Raw genomic sequence first — 19,786 nt, 5'->3', positions numbered from 1 at the left:
GCGACGCAGCGGAACAGCGGCCGTGACGCCACGGGGAGGTTTCCTGCGCCAGCATCCGGCCCCCGCGCTGGGGGCTGCCGGCGCTGCCCTGGCTCCCGGCCTCAGTTTCCCCACCTGCAGCCCTGGTTTGTGGCCGGGGAGGGGGCGAGGAGGCTGGGGGAGGACGTCCCCGTGGCCGCATCTCGGAGACGCCGCCGCAGGGATGTCCCTGGAGGTCCCCAGTGCGTCACCCTGCGGCGCTCACGGCACCGAGTGGGAACGGGGCTGGGGGGGCCCAGGGTGTGCAGGGGCGGCCGGGGACAGGGCCTGGGGCTGGAGCCAGCCCGGTGCCTGCAGCCAGCGGCCGCCCAGCCCAGACTCATAAATCAGCCCAGCCCAGCACAGCCCAGCCCAGGCCTCCGCGCGCGCCGGGCTCAGACGCAGCAGGGTCAGGCCCAGCCCTGTCTGGCCGCAGCCGCCCTTACCCAGAGCCAGGAAGGGGCCCGGCCCCCTGCCCTTATTGCACATGCTGTGCCCCCCCCCTCCAGCACCAAAACACCCCCGTGGTCAGGGCCCTGAGCATGCACAATGCATTGCAAAGACCCTCGCAACACCCCCCCCCAATTTCACGCCACCGTGCAGAGCCCCCATCCCCTGCGCACCCCCAGTGAGCGTGCCCCCAGCACATGCGCAAGCACAAGCGCACACGGACGCTTCTCCTCCTCTTCCAGGAACCTCTCGCCGGCGTTCCCAGGCCGAGGGACGGATCCAGCCCCATCCTTGGCACCGTCCCCAGCCCCGCCGGGGGGCCCGGGGTCGGCCCTTTCCCGTGGAAACTCCCCGGGGCGCGCGCTGCGATGGAAAGAGCCGCTGGGCTTGGCGCTGCTGGAAAAGTACCGGCCACGCGCCGTCCCCAACTGGGAAATGGGGGGACCCCGGGACAGGTCACTGCACCCCAGGACCCTAAAGCAGGGGATGCAGCAGCCACGGTGCCACCAGGGATGGGGACAGGAGCAGCGTGGTGCCACCCCGCACCGTGCACGCTGCAGGCGCATCCCCGAGGTGCAGCGGCGCGCGATCCCTGCACCCACATGCGCATGGCACCCATCCTGCACCCCCAAACCCAGCAGCCCCCCGCCCACCCCCAGCACCCCCTCCCGTAGTGCTCAGGGGCACAGCCAGCACCCAGCTGGATGCGGCCCCGGTGCCGTGCAGCTCCCGGGGCTGTAATTACCGCCCGGTGCGAGCGCTGCTGGCGTCGCGCTGGCCCTGGCCGGCTCCCAGCACCGCCGGCAACGCTGGCACCGGGTGCTGGGCTGGGGGGGGGGGGGAAGGTGTGCGGGCCTGACCCCGCTGCTGTGGGGACACCGGGGGACACGGTGCTGGGGACACGGCTCGCACCATCCAACCCGAGGCAGCCTAAGATCCCCATTCCCAGAGCTGGGGGGGGTCCCAGGACCCCCAAACCTCTCCATGCCCCCCCCAAGGGAACGCGGTGTCCCCCACCCAGGTGGCCTGGAGCAATTGGGGACGGGGAAGGGGTGCAACCATGCATGGCCCCACAGCCCTCCCCTTAATCCCCCTAAACCCAAACCCCTCCAAAAGCAGAGGGCAGCAACGGGGGGTGAGGGGCATGGGGGGGGGTCTAGGGGTGCCCAGCAGGGTCTCTGCGTCCCTGGGGGGGGGTTTTGGGGGGGGGAGCAGCGCGTGTGTGATCCCGGCTGCAGCACATCTGCGCGTGTGGGGGCGGCTGCACGCGGGCTCCGGGGTGGGCTGCGGCTGGGGCTGGGGCTGCTCCGTGGGTGTCCTGCCCACTGGGGGGGCACCAGGGGCTGCCTGCTGCTCGCGGGGGGCTGCCGTGCGGGGTGTGGGTGCCGGGGGGGCGCTGGGAGGCTGTTTTCCCCCCCCCCCCCTTGCCCTTGCCAACACCCCCAGGACCCTGGCTCGGCTCTGCCTGATGGGTGGCCGCAGCGGCGCGGTGACAGCGGGGTCACCAGGGCCCCACGTGCTGCTGACTCACCAGTGAAATGAGTTTCGGGGAGGCTCAGCCCGGCCTCGGGCCCTTTCCCTGCTGCATTTTTCCCCTGGGGTGCACCCCCCCCCCCCCAGTAACCCCCCCCTTTTCACCAGCAGCACGCATTGAGCTGTCACTGTCGCACTGTGCCTCAGTTTCCCTCCGTGGTCACGGTGCCAAGGGGAGGGCTGGGGGCACATCCCCAAGGCAGGGGGCCCCCCGAGCAGGACAGGGCTCCAGGAGGAGTGGTGGCCACCGTGTCCCCCCCCCCGGTGGCGTTGCCCTCCCGGCTGTGTCCCCGCAGCCCTGCGTGGCGGTGCCAGCTCTGGCTCAGCGCCCGGCCCTGGCAGGTCCCCGCAGGGACAGGGTGGCCCCGGCCGCGTGGCGGGGTCAGGGCAGACCCCGTGGGGGCATTTGGGGCCGGGGGGGTTGGGGGGGGGGGGCAGGCACCGGTGCGGAGCAGCACAGTGCGTGTGTGTGTGCACGTGGGTGTGAGTGTGCAAATACATGGGGGGAGCTCAGGTCGCTGCCTCGGTTTCCCCCCCCTTGGTTATTGTTCTGCCCCTCCCCACCCCCACAAACCCACCTGGGGGGGGATCTGAGAAGGACCCAGGACCCCCCCCCTCCAAGGGGGGCACCCCAAGTGGCTCCACTCAGCAGCAGAGCCCCAGGCGCTGCCGATGCCTGGGCAGGTTTATAAGGGTGGGGGGGCCACCACCTCCCTCCCACCCCCCCCACGGGGCTGCAGGAGGAAAGATTAAAGCCTGAGCTGTTCCTTTCCCCCCCACACCAGACCCGGGGGCAGCAAGGCAGGGCGCTGAGCCAAGGGGGGGAGTCCTGGGGGTGGGGGGATTCCCTGGGGATCCTCCTCGCTGTGGGTGCTGTGAGAAAATCCCCTGGGGTGGGTGGGGGGGGGATGGGAATTTCCTGGCCCTGGGGGGCTCCCACGCTGCCACATGCTATAGGGGATGGGGACACCCATCTGTCCCCACGCTATGGGGAAGCTCCAAACCCCCCCCCAAAACCCTCAGTGCCCCCCCCTGGGGGCTGCAGAGCCCCGCATTAGGGCAGGGGAGCCCGGAGCTGCTGCTCCCTCCCCACCCCAAAACAAATCCAGGCAGGGCCCCCCCCCCATGCACACCCTGCGGGGGCCAGGAAAGGGGAGGGGGGAGAAGGCGAACGCAGACGCTGAGGTCAGTTTTATTGCAAATCCGATTTTATTTTCACTCAGTACAAGAATAAACTCTGTAACAGATCTGGAGCAGGGTCTCTCCAAGTGGCTCCGAAGTGCACGAACTGCCCGCGGTGCTGCACGCCCTGTCCCAGCACCAGCGGCACCCCCTTGGAAAAAAAAAAAAAAATAATAAAGTCCATCGGCAAATCCGTCCCTCCATCCGCAGTCCTCCATCCCTCGAGTCACGGATGCCAAAAAAAATAAAAAAATAAAACACCAAAAAAAGCCCTCGTCCTCCTCCCGGGGCTCCTCGGCACGGCCCCGTGGCCCCGCACGACTCCTCGGCACGGCTCCGGCGCGCGTCCCCCGCCGGCACCGCTCGCCCTTCCCGCGCCCACCGGTGCGGCCGGGCTGCTCCCTTCTCTCCTCTCCGGTTTGAAAAAGAAAAATGAAGAATCGGCGGGTGTTTGGGTTGGTTTGGTTGAACTGCTGCTTGTTTCTCCTCCGTCTCCCTGCGGTTTTAGGGTTGGTTTTTTTTTTCCTCCTCCTCCTCCTCTTTCAGGCACCGCGCCGGGCGGCGCGAGGCCGGCTCAGCGCTCCTGGAGGCAGACGTAGGGCACCCACTGGTTCCTGTCGCGGCTCTCGGCGCAGTAACTCGCCACCTCCGCCAGCCCCTGGCTCTTCCAGGCGTCCGTGTGGGGGTTCTGGATACGGAAAGGGGACGAAAACACGAGGTGAGCGTCGCCGGCACGCGGCCACGCAGCCCCCGAGTGACTCAGGGCCACCCGGCAGCGCCGTGCATCACAGCACCGGGTTGTGCATCAGCACCGTGCCATCAGCACCGCGCCGTCACCGCCACACTCACCGTGACCAGCAGGCAGTGAAGGTCTCGGGGCTCAGCGCCCGGCTCGGGGTCCCCCAGGAGGGAGGCGAGGCGCTGCATGCCCGAGACGCGCAGGATGTGGATGTCGTTGTCGCAGCAGAAGGCTTGGATCAGGGTGAAGTGGATCTGCAGGGCGATGTCGCCTTCGTCCTCCTCGTCCGTGGCCAGCACGCACAGCACCACGCTGTCGGGGTCTCTGCATGGGGGGGGGGGACGCGGCGTTAAGTGTGGGGGGGTCAGGATGGGTGCAGCCCTCACCCCCTCCATCCCCAAATACCGGAGCACGGTGCCGCCACCCCAACGCACCCCAGGGTGCTGACGGCACCAGGCACAAAACCCTTGCACCCTCCCCAAAAAAAACATTTCCCCTTAATTCCCCCAGCCCCCCCCCCATGCCCTGGGGCCCCCCCAGACCACTCACACGTTCATCAGCTTGGCGGACTCGTAGACACCCACGGTCAGCCGGTCCTGCCGCTGCGCCGCCACCAGCACCCGCTCCACCGCCTCGCTCACCGCCTGCATCCTTTTTTTGGGGGGGACACACAAAAAGGGGGGGGGTCCGGTGAGCGGCTGTAGAGCTGCCGGCCCCCCCCCCCTCCATCCCCATGCACCCCCCCTGCGCTTACTTGCTGCTATCGCAAGGCACCAGCTCCTCCAGGGTCATGGTGCAATTGTAATCCAGCGGGCGGAACAGCAAATTAAAAAAAAAAAAAAGCCCGAAAGGGATAATCCAAGAAGCGGCGAGGCTGCTCGCTGCGGCGCTGTCGCGATAGCGCTGTCGCGGTGCCGCTGTCGCGATATTTCCCCCCCACTCCTCTTCCTCCAGCAAACGGCGTCCGCTCCGCGCTGCAGCCGGGCTCGGTCTGAGCCGCGCCGCGCCCGGCGCCTCCTTTTATAGCCTCCCGGGGGGGCGGGGCTGGGCGGCCCCCGCGGCGCTGATTGGCTGGGGCAGGGGGAGGGCGGCGCGGGGATTGGGCGCCCGCGGGGCGAGCCCCACGTGGGGGCTGCGGGGAAACCCCCGCCCCGAAACTTGCCCCCCCCGCAGGGACCGGGAACGGGGGGGGGGGGGGGGGGGGGCGGCACGGGAAAGGGGGGGGGTAAAGGGGGGAGGGGGGGCACATGGGGGGGGGGTGCACCAAAAAGGGGGGCTGGGGGGGTCCTTTGCAAAGTAGGGGGGCACCGGGGGGGGGGATTTGCAATGGGGGGGGGGGCCAACGGGGGGGGCGGTTTTTGGAATATTGGGGGGGGGGGGGCACGGTCCGTGCATGGGGGGGCACCGGGGGGGGATTTGCAATGGGGGGGGGCACGCTCTGTTCATGGGGGGGGGCACCGGGGGGGGGTGGGGGGAGGTTTTTGCAGTGGGGGGGGGGCACGGTTCGTGCATTGGGGGGGGCACCGGGGGGGTTGCAGCGAGGGGGGGCTCTTTGCAATGTGGGGGGGGGCATGGGGAGGGGGGTACACCGGGGGGGGGGGGGCGGTTTTTGCAATGGGGGGGGCACGGGCGGTGCATTTGGGGAGGGGACACACCGGGGGGGGGGCTTTTTGCACCAGGGGGGGGCACGCTCCGTGCATTGGGGGGGGGGGGGCGCATCGGGGGGGGTTGCACTGGGGGGGCCGTTTGTGCAATTTGGGGGGGGGGGGCACGCTCCGTGCATGGGGGGTGCACCGGGGGTCGCTGTGTTTTGCAGGGGGGGGGCTCCATGCGGGGGGGGGGGGCCGGGGGCGCTCCGAGCGCCGCTGCGCCCCCTGCGGGTGGAGCCGGGGGGGGCACCCGGGGCCCGCTCGGGGCTGGGGCGGGCGGCGGCTGCCACCTGCTGGGGGGGGGGCGACGGGGACGGGACCCCCCCGGGACCCCCCCCCGGACCCCGCTCCGTCTGGGCACATTCGGCGTTATTGTTAATTAGCGAAAAGTTTAATTTATTTTTTTCTTTATTTAAATCTTTATTATTTATCTGCTTTTTTATTTTATTGCTTCTAATTTGTTTCTTTTATTTTTTCTATTGTTTTATTTCATTTCATTTTTCTTTCATTTTTCTTTTCTTTTTTTCATTTTTCTTTTCTTTTTTTCATTTTTCTTTTCTTTTCTTTTCTTTTCTTTTCTTTTCTTTTCTTTTCTTTTCTTTTCTTTTCTTTTCTTTTCTTTTCTTTTCTTTTCTTTTCTTTTCTTTTTTCCTTCCCTTTCTCCATTTTTTCTCCTTTTTTATCTTTTATTCCTCTTTTTTCTCTTTTCTTTTTTCTCTTTTCTTTTTTCTTTTCTTTTTTCTCTTTTCCGTTTTCTTTTTCATTCTTTTCATTTCTCTTTTTCCCTTTTCATTTATTTATTTTTCTTTTCCCTTTTCCGTTTATTTCGTTTTTATTTCCCTCTCCCATCCCCTCCTCACCCCCCCCGCCCTTCACTCCCCCACCCACCAGGGGGCGCCAGAGTCCACACCGCCGACTCTCTCCCCGCCCCCCTCTCGCTGCTTTCCCCCCGCACAGCCCGCTGGGATTTGTAGTCCCCTCTCACCCCGCCCCTCTCGCACCGAGGGGGGCCGGGAACTACATTACCCAGGGGGCACCGCGCTGGGGGGGTGTCCCGGCCGTACCGGGACATGGCCGGGAGAGCCCCGGGACCGCGGGTACGAACCGGGACGGGGCTGGGGGGGGGGTGCGGGGCTGGGGGGGGGGGGACCCGGGGTGGGACGGGGCTGGGGGGGCCGGCACCGACCCGGGGGGGACCTGGGGAGACCGGGGGGGGGGGGCACCGGGCTCTGTGCGCCCCGGTGCTGTGCCCGGTACCCGGTACCGCTGCCCCCCCCCCACCCCCCCCGTGCCCCCCCCCAGGATATTTCGGGGACCCCAACGTGGAGCGGGACCCCCAGCGAGGAGGAGGAGGAGGAGGGGGAGGAGGAGGAGGAGGAGGAGGAGGAGGAAGGCTCCCGGGGGGGCTCCCCCGCTTCCAGCCGGTTCCGCCCCCGGGGGGGCCCGAGGGGCCGGCAGGGCCCCGTTCCCCCCCCCCCCCCCCCAGAAGGCGGCGGAGCCCCCCAAAGCCGCGAGGAAGAGGAGCAGCGCCAAGGGCCAGCAGCCACCCCAATCCCCTTGGCACCCCCCGGTGAGTACCCGGTGCCCCCCCCCCCACCCCCTCCCCAAAATTTTGGGGACCCCCCCCCTCTTTAACGGGTGCTACCGGCAGCCGGCGCCCCCCCCCCCCCCCACCGTGGTCCCACGTCCCAGGAGACGAAGAGGAGGAGGAGGAAGGCGCCTTGGCGGCGATGCTGCTGGGCTGGTACATGAGCGGCTACCACACCGGCTACTATATGGTAATGGGGGGGGGCAACGAGGGCTTGGGGGGGGGGGCTGGAGGAGCCCCCCCCAGACCCACCCCCGGTTTTTGCCCTCCAGGGGCTCCGGGAGGGCCGGGCAGGGGCTGCCCAGCACCCAGCGAGGCCGTGCTGCCAGAGGAAGAAATCCCCCCGGAGATAGGAGGGTATGGGGGGGGGGTTGGGGGTCTGGGGGGGGCACTGGGGGGGCTGGTAGGGCTGTGGGGTGTGAAGGGAGGTGGGGGGGGAACCCCCCAGGTTCCAGAGGGGGTGCGGGAACTCGTAGGTGTGGGGATATTGAGGGGGGGGTGGGGGGACACGTGGGGGTATGGGGGGCTGGGGGGAGAGCTGGGGGGCTGGGGGGTGTTATGGGGACGTGGGGGGGCTGGGGGGTGTTATGGGGACTTGGGGGGGCTGGGGGGATAGCTGGGGGTTTGTGGGAGGTTATAGGGACATGAGGGGGCTGTCAGGTGTTATAGGGACTTGGGGGGGGCTGTGGGGAGGGCTGGGGGGTGTCATGGGGACGTGGGGGGGCTGGGGGGTGTTATAGGGACATGGGGGGGGGAATTGGGGGGCTGGGGGCATTGCCCCTTCCCTGCTGCTCACCTCCGTCTGCTTCTTCCAGCTGGATCCATCCCCCTGCGCCCTGCCGGTGCCAGCGCCCCTTCAGGAGTCCCAGCCCCACAGATTTGGGGGGGGGGGGGGTCCCAGCCCCAGCCCCACGGATTCGGGAGTCCCGACCCCACAAATCCTCATGGCGAAGAGGAGGGAGGGGAGCAGCCTTCATCCCACCCCGGTGGGTTCCTCAGCACAGCCCTTCCCGGGGGCTGTCCCCACGGCTCCGTCCCCCCCCCCGTCTGTCCCCTCCCAAATCTCCTTGGGGACAAAACTGCTGGTGGGGGGGGCCCTGCGCCTCCCACACGCAGCCCCCAGCCCCGGGGGGGGGTCAGGATGCTCTCGCCGCAGCCGTGTTTGCTCAGGGAATTGGCTGCGGTGCTGACGTCCATCCCATGGCCCCCACGGGTCCCGGGGGACGGCGTCACCGGGGCCGTGTCCCCCCCCCCCTCGTTCCCTCTTGATGTCAGCTCCGAGTCCGGGGGGGCTGCGGGGGGACACCCCGAGCTCCCTGTCTGCGTCAGCGGGTGTTTGCCCCCCCCCACCTGGGGGGCTGCAGGAGGGGGGGTTATAAAGCCGAAGGAGCAATTCGGGGCCGCATCCTGCACCATGGCCAACGCCTGGCTCTGCCTGCTCTGCCTCGCCGGCTCCGGCCTCATCCTGCGGGGCTCCGGGGAGCGGGGGCTGCGGCCGGCCCCCCGCCAGGAGGAGACGGAGCTGGTAGGGGGCCGGGGGGGAGCAGGGCTGGGGGTCCAAGCACCTCAGGGTGCTCCCAGAGAGCCCCGTTTGGGGGCTGCTTCTGCAGGTGGCCAGGGTTTTGGGGAGCGGGGGGGGGCCCTGCTGCCGGTTGCTTTTGTGCTTTGGGGTCTGGGTGCTTTGGGGGGGTCGCTTTTGGGGTCATCCCAGCAGCTCTGTTAGGGGAGGGTGTTGGGGAATTAATATTTTCAGCGGGATGTGGGGATTTGCAGCTTTTTGCTGGTTTTCTCTGGGATCTGGGGGCGATGCCGGAGGGGTGTTTTGGGGTGTGACGGTGCCGTGCTGCAGGTCGAGGCGCTGCAGGAGGTGCTGGAGAAGCTGCGGGGCCGGGAGCTGCCGGCGGCGAAGAAGAAGCTGGGCCGGGTGCCCTCGGTACGGCCGGGCAAGTCTGGGGGGGGCACCGGGTGTTTGGGGTTGGATTTTGGGGTGTGGGGGGGGGACCAGACCCCGGTGACAGCCTCGGTCCCGCAGTGCCTGCCCCGGGAGCCCTGCGCCGTGCGGATGGGGGCGCGTTTCGGGACGCGCTGCAGCTGCCCCCCCGGCACCGCCTGCAACCTCCATGTCCTCAAATGCTCCTGAGGGGCCGGGGGGAGCAGCGGGGGCCACGGGGACGGTGCCACCCCCTGGATGCTGCCGGCCCCTGCCTCGTCGGGGGGGGGATGAACTCCTCTCCCCCTCCCCAGCTCCCCCCGGCAGGTGTTGCTGGGGGGCCCTGGGGTGCATTAAAGGTCTTGGATCTCGGCTGCTGCCTGATCTCTTTGGGGGGGGGGGTTCTGCGGTGCCCCCCGGGGGTGCTGGGGAAGTTATTTGGGAACGTGGGGGGCACTGCGAGGGGGCTTCACTGCACACCCGGCCCCATCCTGCTCAGTGCTCTGTGCTGTGTGCTGCACGGCCTGCACTGCTCAGCAGCTGCTTGGTGCTGCAGCGCGCTGCACTGCACGGGCACTGCACTGCACGGCCACTGCACTGCACGGCTGCTGCATGCCCCCTGCGCAGTGCAGCAGTGCACAGTGCATCCCTGCACGGTGCTGCACTGCATAACCACGGCACTGCACAGCCACTGTACACCCCCCGCACAGCACTGCTCAGTGCATCTCTGCACTGCATCACACTGCACTGCTTGTTGCTATGCCCTGCAGCTGTGCACTGCACCCTGCACCGCCCTGCAGTCCACCACTGCATTGCACCCACACTGCACTGCACCCTGCACTGCATTACACTGCATTTCACCCACGCTGCACTGCACCCTCCTGGCCCTGCACCCCAATGCTGCATTGCATCCGCCCTGCACCCCAACACCGCATTGCACTGCATTACACCCTCATGGTCCTGCACCACGCTGCACCCCAACACTACACCGCAATGCATTGCACCCACCTGGCTGTGCACCCCCGCACTGCATCACCCCCACCCTGCACCGTGCCCTCCTGCTCCTGCACCCCAACACTGCATTGCACTGCATTGCACCCTCGTGGCTCTGCACTTCTGCACTGCATTGCACTGCACTGTGTTATATTACACTGCATTGCACCCACCCTGCACCCCCACCCTGCACTGTGCCCTCCTGCTCCTGCACCCCCGCACTGCATTGCACCCGCCCTGCACCCTAACACTGTGTTTCACTGCATTGCACCCTCCTGGCCCTGCACTTCAGCACTGCACTGCAGTGTGTTGCACTGCACTGCATTGCACTGCACTGTGTTACATCGCACTGCATTGCACCCACCCTGCACCCCCACCCTGCACCACACCCTTCTGCTCCTGCACCCCCACACTGCGTTGCACCCACCCTGCACCCCCACCCTGCCCTGCACCCCGTGTTGCACTGCATGCACTGCATCCACTGCACCCGCTGCATTCACTGCATCCACTGCATGCACTGCACCCACTGCACCCCACCCCGCCCACCCCTCCACCGCGCGGTCCCCACCACCCCGACCCCGCCCTGCCATCGCCCCTTTAACACTTCCCCCCTCCCTCTCCCGCGCCCCTCCCTCCCGGCTCCCTTCCGCGCTCCCCTATTGGCCGGCGGTGACGTCAGCGGGCGGGACCAAGCCGCCGCCGGGGGGGGGCGGGGGGCGGGCGGGAGGCGGTGGCGGCGGCGGCTGCGGGGGGCGCCCAAGATGGCGGCGGCGGCGGCGGCGGCGGCTCCGGGCCCCGCGTTGGGGCCGCGCCGCTTCTCGCTGCTGGCGATCGTGGGCGGCGGCTGCCACCGGCCCGGGCTGCTGGCGGCCGCCCTGCAGCAGCTGGAGCGAGGTGAGCCCCGGGGGGGGGACACGGGGGGGGAGCTCCCCCCGTGCCGGTGCCGCGTGGTTGAGCCCCGGAGCAGCGGGGGTGGTCTCGGGGTCCCGAGGGGGGGGGGTGCGGGGTCGCGGCCCGGGATCTGCCCTCCCGGGATCGCCGGGATCTGCCCCTGGACCCCCGGGATCTGCCCTGTCTGATGCCCCAGGGACCCCCGATCTGCCCCATCCCCTCCTGCCCTGGATCCCCTCGATCTGCTCGCCCCAGATCCCCGGGATCTGCCCCCGGGATCTGTCCCCGAGATCCCCGGGATCTGCCCCATCTCCTGCCCCCGGGATCTCCAGGATCAGCCCCGGGATGTGCCCCTGGATCCCCAGGATCTGCCCCTTCTCCTATCCCAGGGTCCCCAGGGATCTGCCTCTGGATCCCCAGGATCTGCCCTAGCTGATGCCCCTGGGGCCCAGGATCTGCTCAGTCCCCTGGATCCCCAGGATCTGCCCCCCAGGATCCTCAGGATCTGCCCTGGGATCTGCCCTATCTCCTGCCCTGGATCCCCTTGATCTGCTCCCCCCAGATCCCCAGGATCTGCCCCATCTCCTGCCCCGGGATCTGCCCTATCTGATGCCCCTGGGGCCCAGGATCTGCTCAGTCCCCTGGATCCCCAGGATCTGCCCTCCCAGCCCCCCAGGATCCTCAGGATCTGCTCCATCTCCTGCCCTGGATCCCCCAGATCTACCCCCCCAAATCCCCCATAATTTGCCTGCCGGATCCCCTGGGATTTGCTTCCCAGATCCCCAGGATCTGCCCCACCTCCTCCCCCAGGGATCTGCCCCCCCCCCCGATCCCCAGGGGAACCCCCAAAAACGGCCCCAACGGCCCCTTGTGCAACCCCGCCGGCCTTGCGCCATCACCCAAAGGGGGGGGGGGGGAGGCCCCCAGGAACCCCCCCCCGGGCCCGGGTTCCTGGGTGAGGGGTCTGACAGCCCCTGCTATGGGAGCAGGGAGCACCCGGAGCCGTGGCACCGTTAATTAGCTTAATTAGCGCCTTTGAAGAGGCGCCGCCGTAGCCCCAGGGGACGAGGTTTGGGTTGGCGGAGCCACGGCACCGGGGGCCCCAAAACGGGGACCCCAAAACGGGGACCCCAAAACGGGGATCCCCACGCGGTCCCCATCCCCCAGGGCGTGTTCCTGGGGTCCTCACGGCAGCGGCGTCACCCCCCCAAAAATTAGTGTGTGTGGGGGGGGAGAATTTGGGGAGGGGGCTGCTCTGCTCCGTGGTGCGCCACCGGTGTGGGTGCCCCCGCGCCGCGTCCCCGGGGTGGAGGTGAGGTGGGAAGGGGATGATGGGGGTGGGTTTGGGGGGGGGGGGGTGAGGAGCCCCCCGGGGCTGTGTGCTGAGGTGTGTGTCCCCCCCCCACGGGCAGGGATCCGCTCCTGGGACATCGACCTGGGCTCCTGCAACCTGGACGAGCAGCTGAAGCTCTTCGTCTCCCGCCACTCCGCCACCTTCTCCAGCATCGTCAAAGGTAAAAAAAGTAAAAAATTTGGGGGGGGGGCAAACCCAGAGAGGGTGAAACCCCCCCCCCCAGGCCCTGTCAGGCTCCGTTTGCGGGGTCCTGCCGAATTTGGGGGGCTCCCCGCGAGCCCCGAGCTGCTTTTTTGAACCCTTTTTTTGTGCCGAGACCGCGCCAGCCGCCGCCGCTTCGTGCCCCCGGGGCTCCAGCCCCGTGATTCCCACGTGGAGAAGCCTGGGGAGCCGCTTCCTTCGTGGCCACGGCGTCCCCTGACCCCCCCCCTCGGTGCTTGGGGCGGGGGGGGGGGCACCGGTGCTGCCTTCAGGGGCTGTGGTTTCTCGAGGGACCCCCGGGGTGGGCTCATGGCGTGCCCCCCGCGCTCCGATCGCCCCCAGCTGGGTTTTTCCCCATTCCTGGGGGGGCTGTGGGTGTCTGGGGGGGGCGGTGAAGCCCCCAGAGCGCAGGGAACACCCGGTGATGGGGCCGGGGGGGCTGTCCCAGCTCGGCCACCCCCCTTTTCCTCCCCTCCCCGCGGCAGGAAGGACGTGGGAAGCGCGATCCTCCCGCTGCCTGCCCCTCATCCGCAGGGGAAACGGGCAGGATCCGTCCCTGTCCCCGTGCTGGGAATTTTTCTGGCCATCCCCTGAAGCTCAATATAACTTTGGGGTGTCCCCCGGGGGGTGTTTTCACCTGGGGGGGGGGTCCTGCTGGGACCCTCTTGGTGCTGGGCCGGGTGGCAGCCCTTGTCCCCGCAGGTCAGCGGACCCTGCACCACCGCGGCGACGTGCTGGAGACCCTGGTGCTGCTCAACCCCTCCGACAAATCCCTGTGCGACGAGGTGAGCCGCTGGGGGGAGGCTTTGGGACGCTCACGGGGTCGGGAGGGGGATACGGGGGGGGGTTTGAGGGCGTCCTGACGTCCCCCTCCCCGTCCCCAGCTGCGGAACCTCATCACGGACGTGTCGCAGCACAAGCTGCTGGTGTTCGCGGGGCCCTGCGTGGAGGAGACGGGCGAGCTGATGCTGCAGACGGGCTGCTTCTCCCTGCGGGACTTCATCCAGATCTTCACCGATAAGGAGGTGGGGGCCGGGGCTGGGCCGTTTGGGGGGTGGGCAGCACGTTCCCGGTGTCCCAGGGGGGAGTCGGGCACGGGGACGGGGTGAGGGGGAGCTGGGTGAGTGGTGGTGCCGCAGGGACATCCCTCTGTGTGCTGCTGGGGGGGGGGATTGGGTGTATGCTGACCCCCCAGCACCGATTGGGGGTGTAAATCAGGGATCAGCACCCTGTGGGCATCGGGATTGCAGCTGGCAGTGAGCCATGGGGATGGGACAGGGTCCCCAAAACAGCCAGGAGTGAACACTGAGAATAGGACAAGGTTATGGGGTCCCCCAAACAGACAGCAGTGAGCACTGGGAATGGAATAGGGGTATGGGGTCCCCAAAACAGCCAGGAGTGAACGCTGGAAGTCGACAGGGGTATGGGGTCCCCAAAACAGCCAGGAGTGAGCTGGCTGGTCCCCAAATCTGGTCCCCAGACCTGGACAGGGCTATGGGGTCCCCAAAACAGCCAGTAGTAAGCACTGGGAGTGGGACAGGGGCATGGGGTCCCCAAAACAGCCAGCAGTGAGCCCTGGGACTAGGACAAGGCTATGGGGTCCCCAAAAGCCCCAGGGAAGGGGTGCCCCGAGCCTGCAGAGGGAGGGGGCAGCCCTATTTTAAGGGACCCCGGGTGCCCCGCACCGGGCAGCACGAGCAGGGTCCCCCCTGAAGCTCCGTCTGTCCCCGTCCCCTGGCAGGTCGGGGAGATCCTGAGCTCCGCGGACCCCTCGGCCAAGGCCCGGCTGACCATCAGCTGCCCCGATTTCGGGGAGTGGAAGGACTCGGGCTTGGAGCACCACAACCTCCAGGACTTCATCGAGCTGCGCTACAACCCGGGCTGCGTCCTGCCCGAGATGGAGGGGCTGGAGGAGTTCATGGAGTACCTCTCGGAGTCGCTGGAGCCCCAGTCCCCCTTCGACCTCCTGGAGCCCCCCACCATGGTGGGTTTCCTCAAGCTCTCCAAGCCCTGCTGCTATATCTTCCCGGGCGGGAGAGGGGACTCGGCGTTCTTCGCCGTCAACGGTTTCAACGTCTTGGTCAACGGGGGCTCCAACCCCAAATCGTCCTTCTGGAAGCTGGTCCGCCACCTGGACCGCATCGACTCCATCCTGGTGACCCACGCGGGCACCGACAGCCTGCCCGGCGTCAACAGCCTGCTGCAGAGGAAGCTGGCCGAGCTGGAGGAGGACCCGTCCTCGCAGGGCTCGCAGGGCAACGGGGACTGGGCCAAAAACCTCATCTCCCCCGAGCTGGGCGTCGTCTTCCTCAACGCCTCGGAGAAGCTGAAGGCCATCGAGGGCAACTCGCGGGTGCTGAAGAGCTGCGACGAGGCCGCCCTGACGCTGCACTACCTGGAGAAGTTGGGCATCCGCCCCAACCCCCTGGCCCGCGACGGCGGCCCCCGCGTGGAGCCCACCGTCCTCTTCCAGAAGATGGGAGTGGGCCGGCTGGACATGTACGTCCTCAACCCCGTGAAGGGCACCAAGGAGCTGGAGTTCCTCCTGCAGCAGTGGTCGGGCGACGGCTACCCCAAGGAGCAGGAGCTGCCCCTGCAGTGCCTCACCTCCGTCTGCGCCCTGCTCGTCTGGCACCCCGTCAGCCCCTCCGAGAAGATCATCCGCGTCCTCTTCCCCGGCTGCACGCCCCAGGCCCGTATCCTGGAGGGGCTGGAGAAGGTGAAGCACCTGGAGTTCCTCAAGCACCCCGTGGTCACCAAAAACGACCTGAAGGCGCCCCAGCAGCTTCAGCCCGACAAGCAGCTGAAGCAGAGGAGGGCGGAGAGCAAGGAGAGCCTCAAATCGGCCTCCAAGCTCAGCCTGGTGGACGCCGGGGTGCCCAAGGAGAAAGCCCCGAAGGTGGAGAAGAAGGAGGTGAAGGTGGGGAGCAAGGAGAAGCCGAAAGCTCCCGGGGAGGTGGCGAGAGCGGGGTCGGAGGAGGAGAAGGCCAAGGACGCCCGAGCCAAGCCGGACTCCTCGACGGAGAAGCTGAAAGCCGACGCCAAGCCCAAGCTGAGCAAGGAGAAAGCGGCGCCCAAGAAGGAGCCCGCGGCCAAGAAGGAGGAGAAGAAGCCGCTGAAGAAGGAGGAGGGAGCCGAGGCCAAGAAGGAGGTGAAGGCGGTGAAGAAGGAGGCGAAGGCCGACACGCTGCGGAAGGACGGGAAGGAGAGCAAGGCCGAGCCCAAGGCTGCCGCCAAGCCCCCGGCACGCAAAACGCCGGTGCCGGAGGCCCGCAAACCCCTGGCCAAGGCCAGCAGCCTGAAGAAATCCACGCTCAAGAAGGAGCCGGAGAAGCCCAAGGGCAAAACCGCCAAGGAGCCGGGGGCCAAGAAGGAGCCGGGGGCGTCGGAGGGCTCCAAGTCCTCCTCGCCTGAGGACATGCGGCCGGCGGGCGCCTCGCCGGGGGCCGAGGGGAGGAGGAGGAAGGAGGAGTCGCCGGACGAAGGCATCACCACGGCCGAGAGCGAGCTGGAGCCCTCGCCGCTGGAGAACGGGGGGGCCGGCGGGGGGCCGGATTTGGGCTGCCTGGAGAACGGCGTGGAGGACCCCGAGAGCCCCCAGCGCTCGCGCTACCCCGAGGGCAGCCCCTTTAGGGCCGTCGGCCCCCCCTCGCCTTTGGCCAAGACCCCCAAGAGCGAGCGCAGCGTCAACTTCGACCTGACGCCCACCGGGCTGCTCAACCACGGCCCCGAGGGAGCCGAGGATCCCTGCGGCAGCTCCGAGGAGAAAACCCTGGAGATGATGTCCCCGGCCAGCTCGGGGCCGGCCAGCGCCGGGCACACTCCCTTCCACCAGTCCCCGGTGGAGGAAACCGGGGAGGGTCCGGGCGCCCCCAAGCACCCCAACACCCCCTGGGCGCCGGGCGGGGGCCGAGCCTCGCACGACAGCTCGGGGTCATCGCAGGAGAAGCAGGCGGGGTGCCTGTCCCTCAGCCCCTTCAAGGACGACGTCCCCGACGTCTCGCCCACCATCACCACCCCCTCGCTGCCGGCCGAGGTGGGGTCCCCGCACTCCACCGAGGTGGACGAGTCGCTCTCGGTTTCCTTCGAGCAGGTCCTGCCCCCCGTCAGCGAATCCCCCCAGGAAGGGGGATTGCCCGGCGGCACTCCGGAGCCCGAACCCGCGGCCACCAAGGGGGGGCTGTCCTTGCCCCTACGGCCCTGCCACCACCAGCAGCACCCGCCGCGGCACGGCCGCCGCTCCGACTCGCCCCACGACGTCGACCTGTGCCTGGTGTCGCCCTGCGAGTTCGAGCACCCCAAATCCAGCCCCCGGGACTTGTCGGACAGCGACCCCTCGCAGGAGCTGGCGCAGCCCCCGACGCGGCGCCGCGGCCGGGCCCCCCCTCCGGCGGGCGAGACGCCCCCCACCTCCGTCAGCGAGTCGCTGCCCACCCTCTCCGACTCCGACGTCCCCCCGGCCACCGAGGACTGCCCCTCCATCCTGGCCGACGGGCTGGAGTCGGACGAGGACTCGGAGCAGCCCCCCCGCGGCCCCCCCAGGCCCCGCGACCCTCTGCCGGCCCCCATGAAGGACCCCTGCCCCATCCCCGCCCAGCCCGGCATCTGCATGGTGGACCCCGAGGCGCTGCCCAAGAAGGAGCCCCCCCCCGGCAAGGCCAAGCGCACCCTGTCCCGCGTGGGCTCGGCGCCCGCCGGCCCCAAAACCGAGACCCCCAAGCCCACCGGCCCCAACCCCAAGGGCAGGGCCCCCCCCGCCAGCTCGGGCCGCGACGCCGGGGACAAAACCAAGCTGCCCCCCGGCGACAAGAAGGGCCCCCCCGGCGGCACCGCGGTGCCACGGGGCGCTGGAACCAAACCGCTGGCAGGACCCGGCCGCGCGTCCCCGGCAGGTACGGGGCTGGGAGGGGGGGCCAAAATTTTAGGGATGGGGGTGTCTGGGGGCCTTCCCTCGAGCTGTTTTTTTTTTTTTTTTATCCCCGCAGGCTCGCGTGCTGTGCCCCCCCAGGGCCCCCCGGTCTACGTGGACCTGGCGTACCTGCCCGGCTCGTGGAGCGCCCGCACGGTGGACGAGGAGTTTTTCCGGCGCGTGCGCTCGCTCTGCTACGTGGTGAGCGGCGACGACCACCTGAAGGAGGGCGTCCTGCGGCCCATCCTGGACGCCCTCCTGGCCGGCAAGCACCAGTGGGGCACCGACACCCAGGTGAGCACCCCCCCCACCCCCCCCGGGTCCTCGCGGTGCCCCCAGCCCTGGGGTACCCGGCCCCTCCTGGCTCGTTGGTCCCATTCGCCGTGATGGCGCGGTGCTGGGGGGCTCCGTTGTGGTGCTGGGGGTCCTGCCGTGGTCCTGGGGGGTCCCAGCATGGTCTTGGGGGGTCCTGGCACGGTCTGGGGGGGTCCTGGTATGGTGCTAGGAGGTCCCATTGTGGTGCTGGGGGTCCTGGGGTGGTGCTGAGGGGATCCATTGTGGTCCTGGGGGGTCCTGGCACGGTGCTGGGGGGGTCCCAGTGTGGTGCTGGGGGTCCTGGTGAGGTGCTGGGGGTCCCGGAACACTGCTTGGGGGGTGTCATTGTGGTCCTGGGGGGTCCCATTGTGGTCCTGGGGGGTCCTGCTGTGGTCTGAGGGCATCTTGGCATGGTGCTGGGGGGGTTCTGGTGCAGTGGTGTTGGGGGGTCCCATCGTGGTCCTGGGGGTCCCGCCGTGGTCCGGGGGGTCTTGGCACGGTCCTGGGGTCCTGCCATGATCCTGGGGGTCTTGGCACAGTCCTAGTGCGGTGTTGGGGGTCCCATCATGGTGCTGGGGCTCCTGGTGAGCTGCTGGGGGGTCCCATCGTGGTCCTGGGGGGGTCTTGGCATGGTCCCGGGGGGTCCTGCTGTGGTCGTTGGCACGGTGCTGGGGGGGTCCTGGTGCAGTGCTGGGTGGTCCCATCGTGGTCCTGGGGGTCTTGGGGTCTCGGCACAGTCCTGGCACGATGCTGGGGGTCTTGGCACGGTGCTGGGGGTCCTGGCACGGTGCCGGGGGGGGTCCCAGCGTGGTGCCAGGGGGGGTCCCATCGTGGTGCCGCGGGGGGGGTGTGTTGTTGTTCCCCGCAGGTGACGCTGATCCCCACCTTCGACTCGCTGGTGATGCACGAGTGGTACCAGGAGACCCACGAGCGGCAGCAGGAGCTGGGCATCACCGTGCTGGGCAGCAACAGCACCGTGGCCATGCAGGACGAGACCTTCCCCGCCTGCAAGGTGGAGTTCTGAGCGCACGGGGGGGGGGGCCTTCATCACCCCCCCCCCCCCATCCCCATCCTCCTCCTCCTCCTCCTCCTCCTCCTCCTCCCTCCTCCTCCTCCTCCTCCTCCTCCTCCTCTCCCACCCAGCATCCGCTGTGGTTCGGAGGGAAGGGGGGGGATTTAGGAAAAGGGGGGGGTCGAGGAGGGGATTTGTGGCCCCCCCCCAGCCTGGCAGGGGTCCCGGGGGCCCCCCCCAGCACCACAACCCCCCCCCCTCCTCCTCTTCCTCCTCCTCCTCTCCTCTCCCACCCAGCATCCGCTGTGGTTCGGAGGGGAAGGGGGGGGGATTTGGGAAGATTGGGGGGGTGAGGAGGGGATTTGTGGCCCCCCCCCAGCCTGGCAGGGGTCCCGGGGGGCCCCCCCAGCACGCCCCCCCCCCCCCGTGCTGCACCCTCACGCACGCCTCGCTCTGCACCCACCACGGCCCCCAGGGACCAGTTTTTGGGGTGGGGGGGGGGGGGTGACACTGCCAGCCGTGGGGGGAGGAGGTGATGCTGCCCCCCCCCAGCGGGCACCGAGGTTGAACAGGGTACATTTGTTGGTGTTTGTGTCCCCCCCCCCCTAAAAAAAAGCCACTACTCCCCCCCCCCCCCGGGGAAATATCCCCCCCCCCCCGGGTACCCAGCCCTTGGGGGGGGGGAGCTGAGCCCCTTCCTGGGGGCACCACGGCCCCCCCTACGCACTCACGGCCCCCCCCCCCCAAAAGAAAAATCCAGCGTAGGGCGAAGTGTGTGTGTGTCCCCCCCCATCAACACCTCGTGTGTCCCCCCCCCCGGAAGGCTTTGAAGGAACCAAACGTCACGTGCAATTTTTAAGGGGTTTTGGGGTTTTATTTTGGGGTGGGGGGGAAAAAAAAAAAAAAAAAGGGGGGGGGGTCCGGGTTTGTCCTCCCCCCCTCCCGAGTCCTGCAAGGGGGGGGGGGCAGGCACCGCCTGTAGCTCCCCCCCCCCCCCCCCGCCGGGGCAAACACTACTGGGT

General features: G+C 68.4%; 3 protein-coding genes across 3 annotated transcripts; 2 read left to right on the top strand and 1 right to left on the bottom strand.

The window, feature by feature from the left end:
* Positions 1–3,187: 3,187 nt before the first annotated feature.
* Positions 3,188–4,900, bottom strand: GADD45B (growth arrest and DNA damage inducible beta). Its single transcript, XM_084302502.1, has 4 exons — positions 4,677–4,900; positions 4,472–4,573; positions 4,033–4,246; positions 3,188–3,871 (listed from the first exon to the last, which is right to left on the bottom strand). Exons 1-4 carry the CDS (start codon positions 4,712–4,714, stop codon positions 3,758–3,760), a joined length of 468 nt encoding a protein of 155 aa, XP_084158628.1. The 5' UTR covers positions 4,715–4,900; the 3' UTR covers positions 3,188–3,757.
* Positions 4,901–7,979: 3,079 nt separating this feature from the next.
* Positions 7,980–9,446, top strand: LOC311219361 (cocaine- and amphetamine-regulated transcript protein-like). The gene is made up of 3 exons (XM_084302467.1): positions 7,980–8,145; positions 9,009–9,092; positions 9,192–9,446. Exons 1-3 carry the CDS (start codon positions 8,104–8,106, stop codon positions 9,297–9,299), a joined length of 234 nt encoding a protein of 77 aa, XP_084158593.1. The 5' UTR covers positions 7,980–8,103; the 3' UTR covers positions 9,300–9,446.
* Positions 9,447–10,820: 1,374 nt separating this feature from the next.
* MAP1S (microtubule associated protein 1S) lies at positions 10,821–18,876 on the top strand. Its single transcript, XM_084302851.1, has 7 exons — positions 10,821–10,976; positions 12,386–12,487; positions 13,231–13,313; positions 13,413–13,553; positions 14,270–17,420; positions 17,514–17,731; positions 18,621–18,876. The coding sequence occupies exons 1-7, from the start codon at positions 10,844–10,846 to the stop codon at positions 18,774–18,776; spliced, it is 3,984 nt and encodes a 1,327-aa protein (XP_084158977.1). The 5' UTR covers positions 10,821–10,843; the 3' UTR covers positions 18,777–18,876.
* The last annotated feature ends 910 nt before the right edge of the window (positions 18,877–19,786 follow it).

The sequence above is a fragment of the Netta rufina genome (genome assembly GCF_964035555.1).
Source record: "Netta rufina genome assembly, chromosome: 28".
NCBI classification, from domain to species: domain Eukaryota; kingdom Metazoa; phylum Chordata; class Aves; order Anseriformes; family Anatidae; genus Netta; species Netta rufina.
The sequence above is the reverse complement of the archived record's forward strand: the minus strand, read 5'-3'. Positions and strand labels throughout refer to the sequence as shown.

What these genes read in the sequence shown, in the direction of transcription:
- MAP1S (XM_084302851.1), top strand. Translation starts at nt 10,844, where the DNA reads ATGGCGGCGGCGGCGGCGGCGGCGGCTCCGGGCCCCGCGTTGGGGCCG. An exon ending in ACAAATCCCTGTGCGACGAG is followed by an intron (nt 13,314 to 13,412) that starts GTGAGCCGCTGG and finishes CCCCGTCCCCAG; the next exon opens with CTGCGGAACCTCATCACGGA. An exon ending in AGTGGGGCACCGACACCCAG is followed by an intron (nt 17,732 to 18,620) that starts GTGAGCACCCCC and finishes TGTTCCCCGCAG; the next exon opens with GTGACGCTGATCCCCACCTT.
- GADD45B (XM_084302502.1), bottom strand. Translation starts at nt 4,714, where the DNA reads ATGACCCTGGAGGAGCTGGTGCCTTGCGATAGCAGCAA. An exon ending in GTGCCTTGCGATAGCAGCAA is followed by an intron (nt 4,574 to 4,676) that starts GTAAGCGCAGGG and finishes CCCCAAAAAAAG; the next exon opens with GATGCAGGCGGTGAGCGAGG. An exon ending in TCCGCCAAGCTGATGAACGT is followed by an intron (nt 4,247 to 4,471) that starts GTGAGTGGTCTG and finishes CCCCCCATGCAG; the next exon opens with AGACCCCGACAGCGTGGTGC.
- LOC311219361 (XM_084302467.1), top strand. Translation starts at nt 8,104, where the DNA reads ATGGCGAAGAGGAGGGAGGGGAGCAGCCTTCATCCCACCCCG. An exon ending in GCAGCCTTCATCCCACCCCG is followed by an intron (nt 8,146 to 9,008) that starts GTGGGTTCCTCA and finishes GCCGTGCTGCAG; the next exon opens with GTCGAGGCGCTGCAGGAGGT. An exon ending in AGCTGGGCCGGGTGCCCTCG is followed by an intron (nt 9,093 to 9,191) that starts GTACGGCCGGGC and finishes TCGGTCCCGCAG; the next exon opens with TGCCTGCCCCGGGAGCCCTG.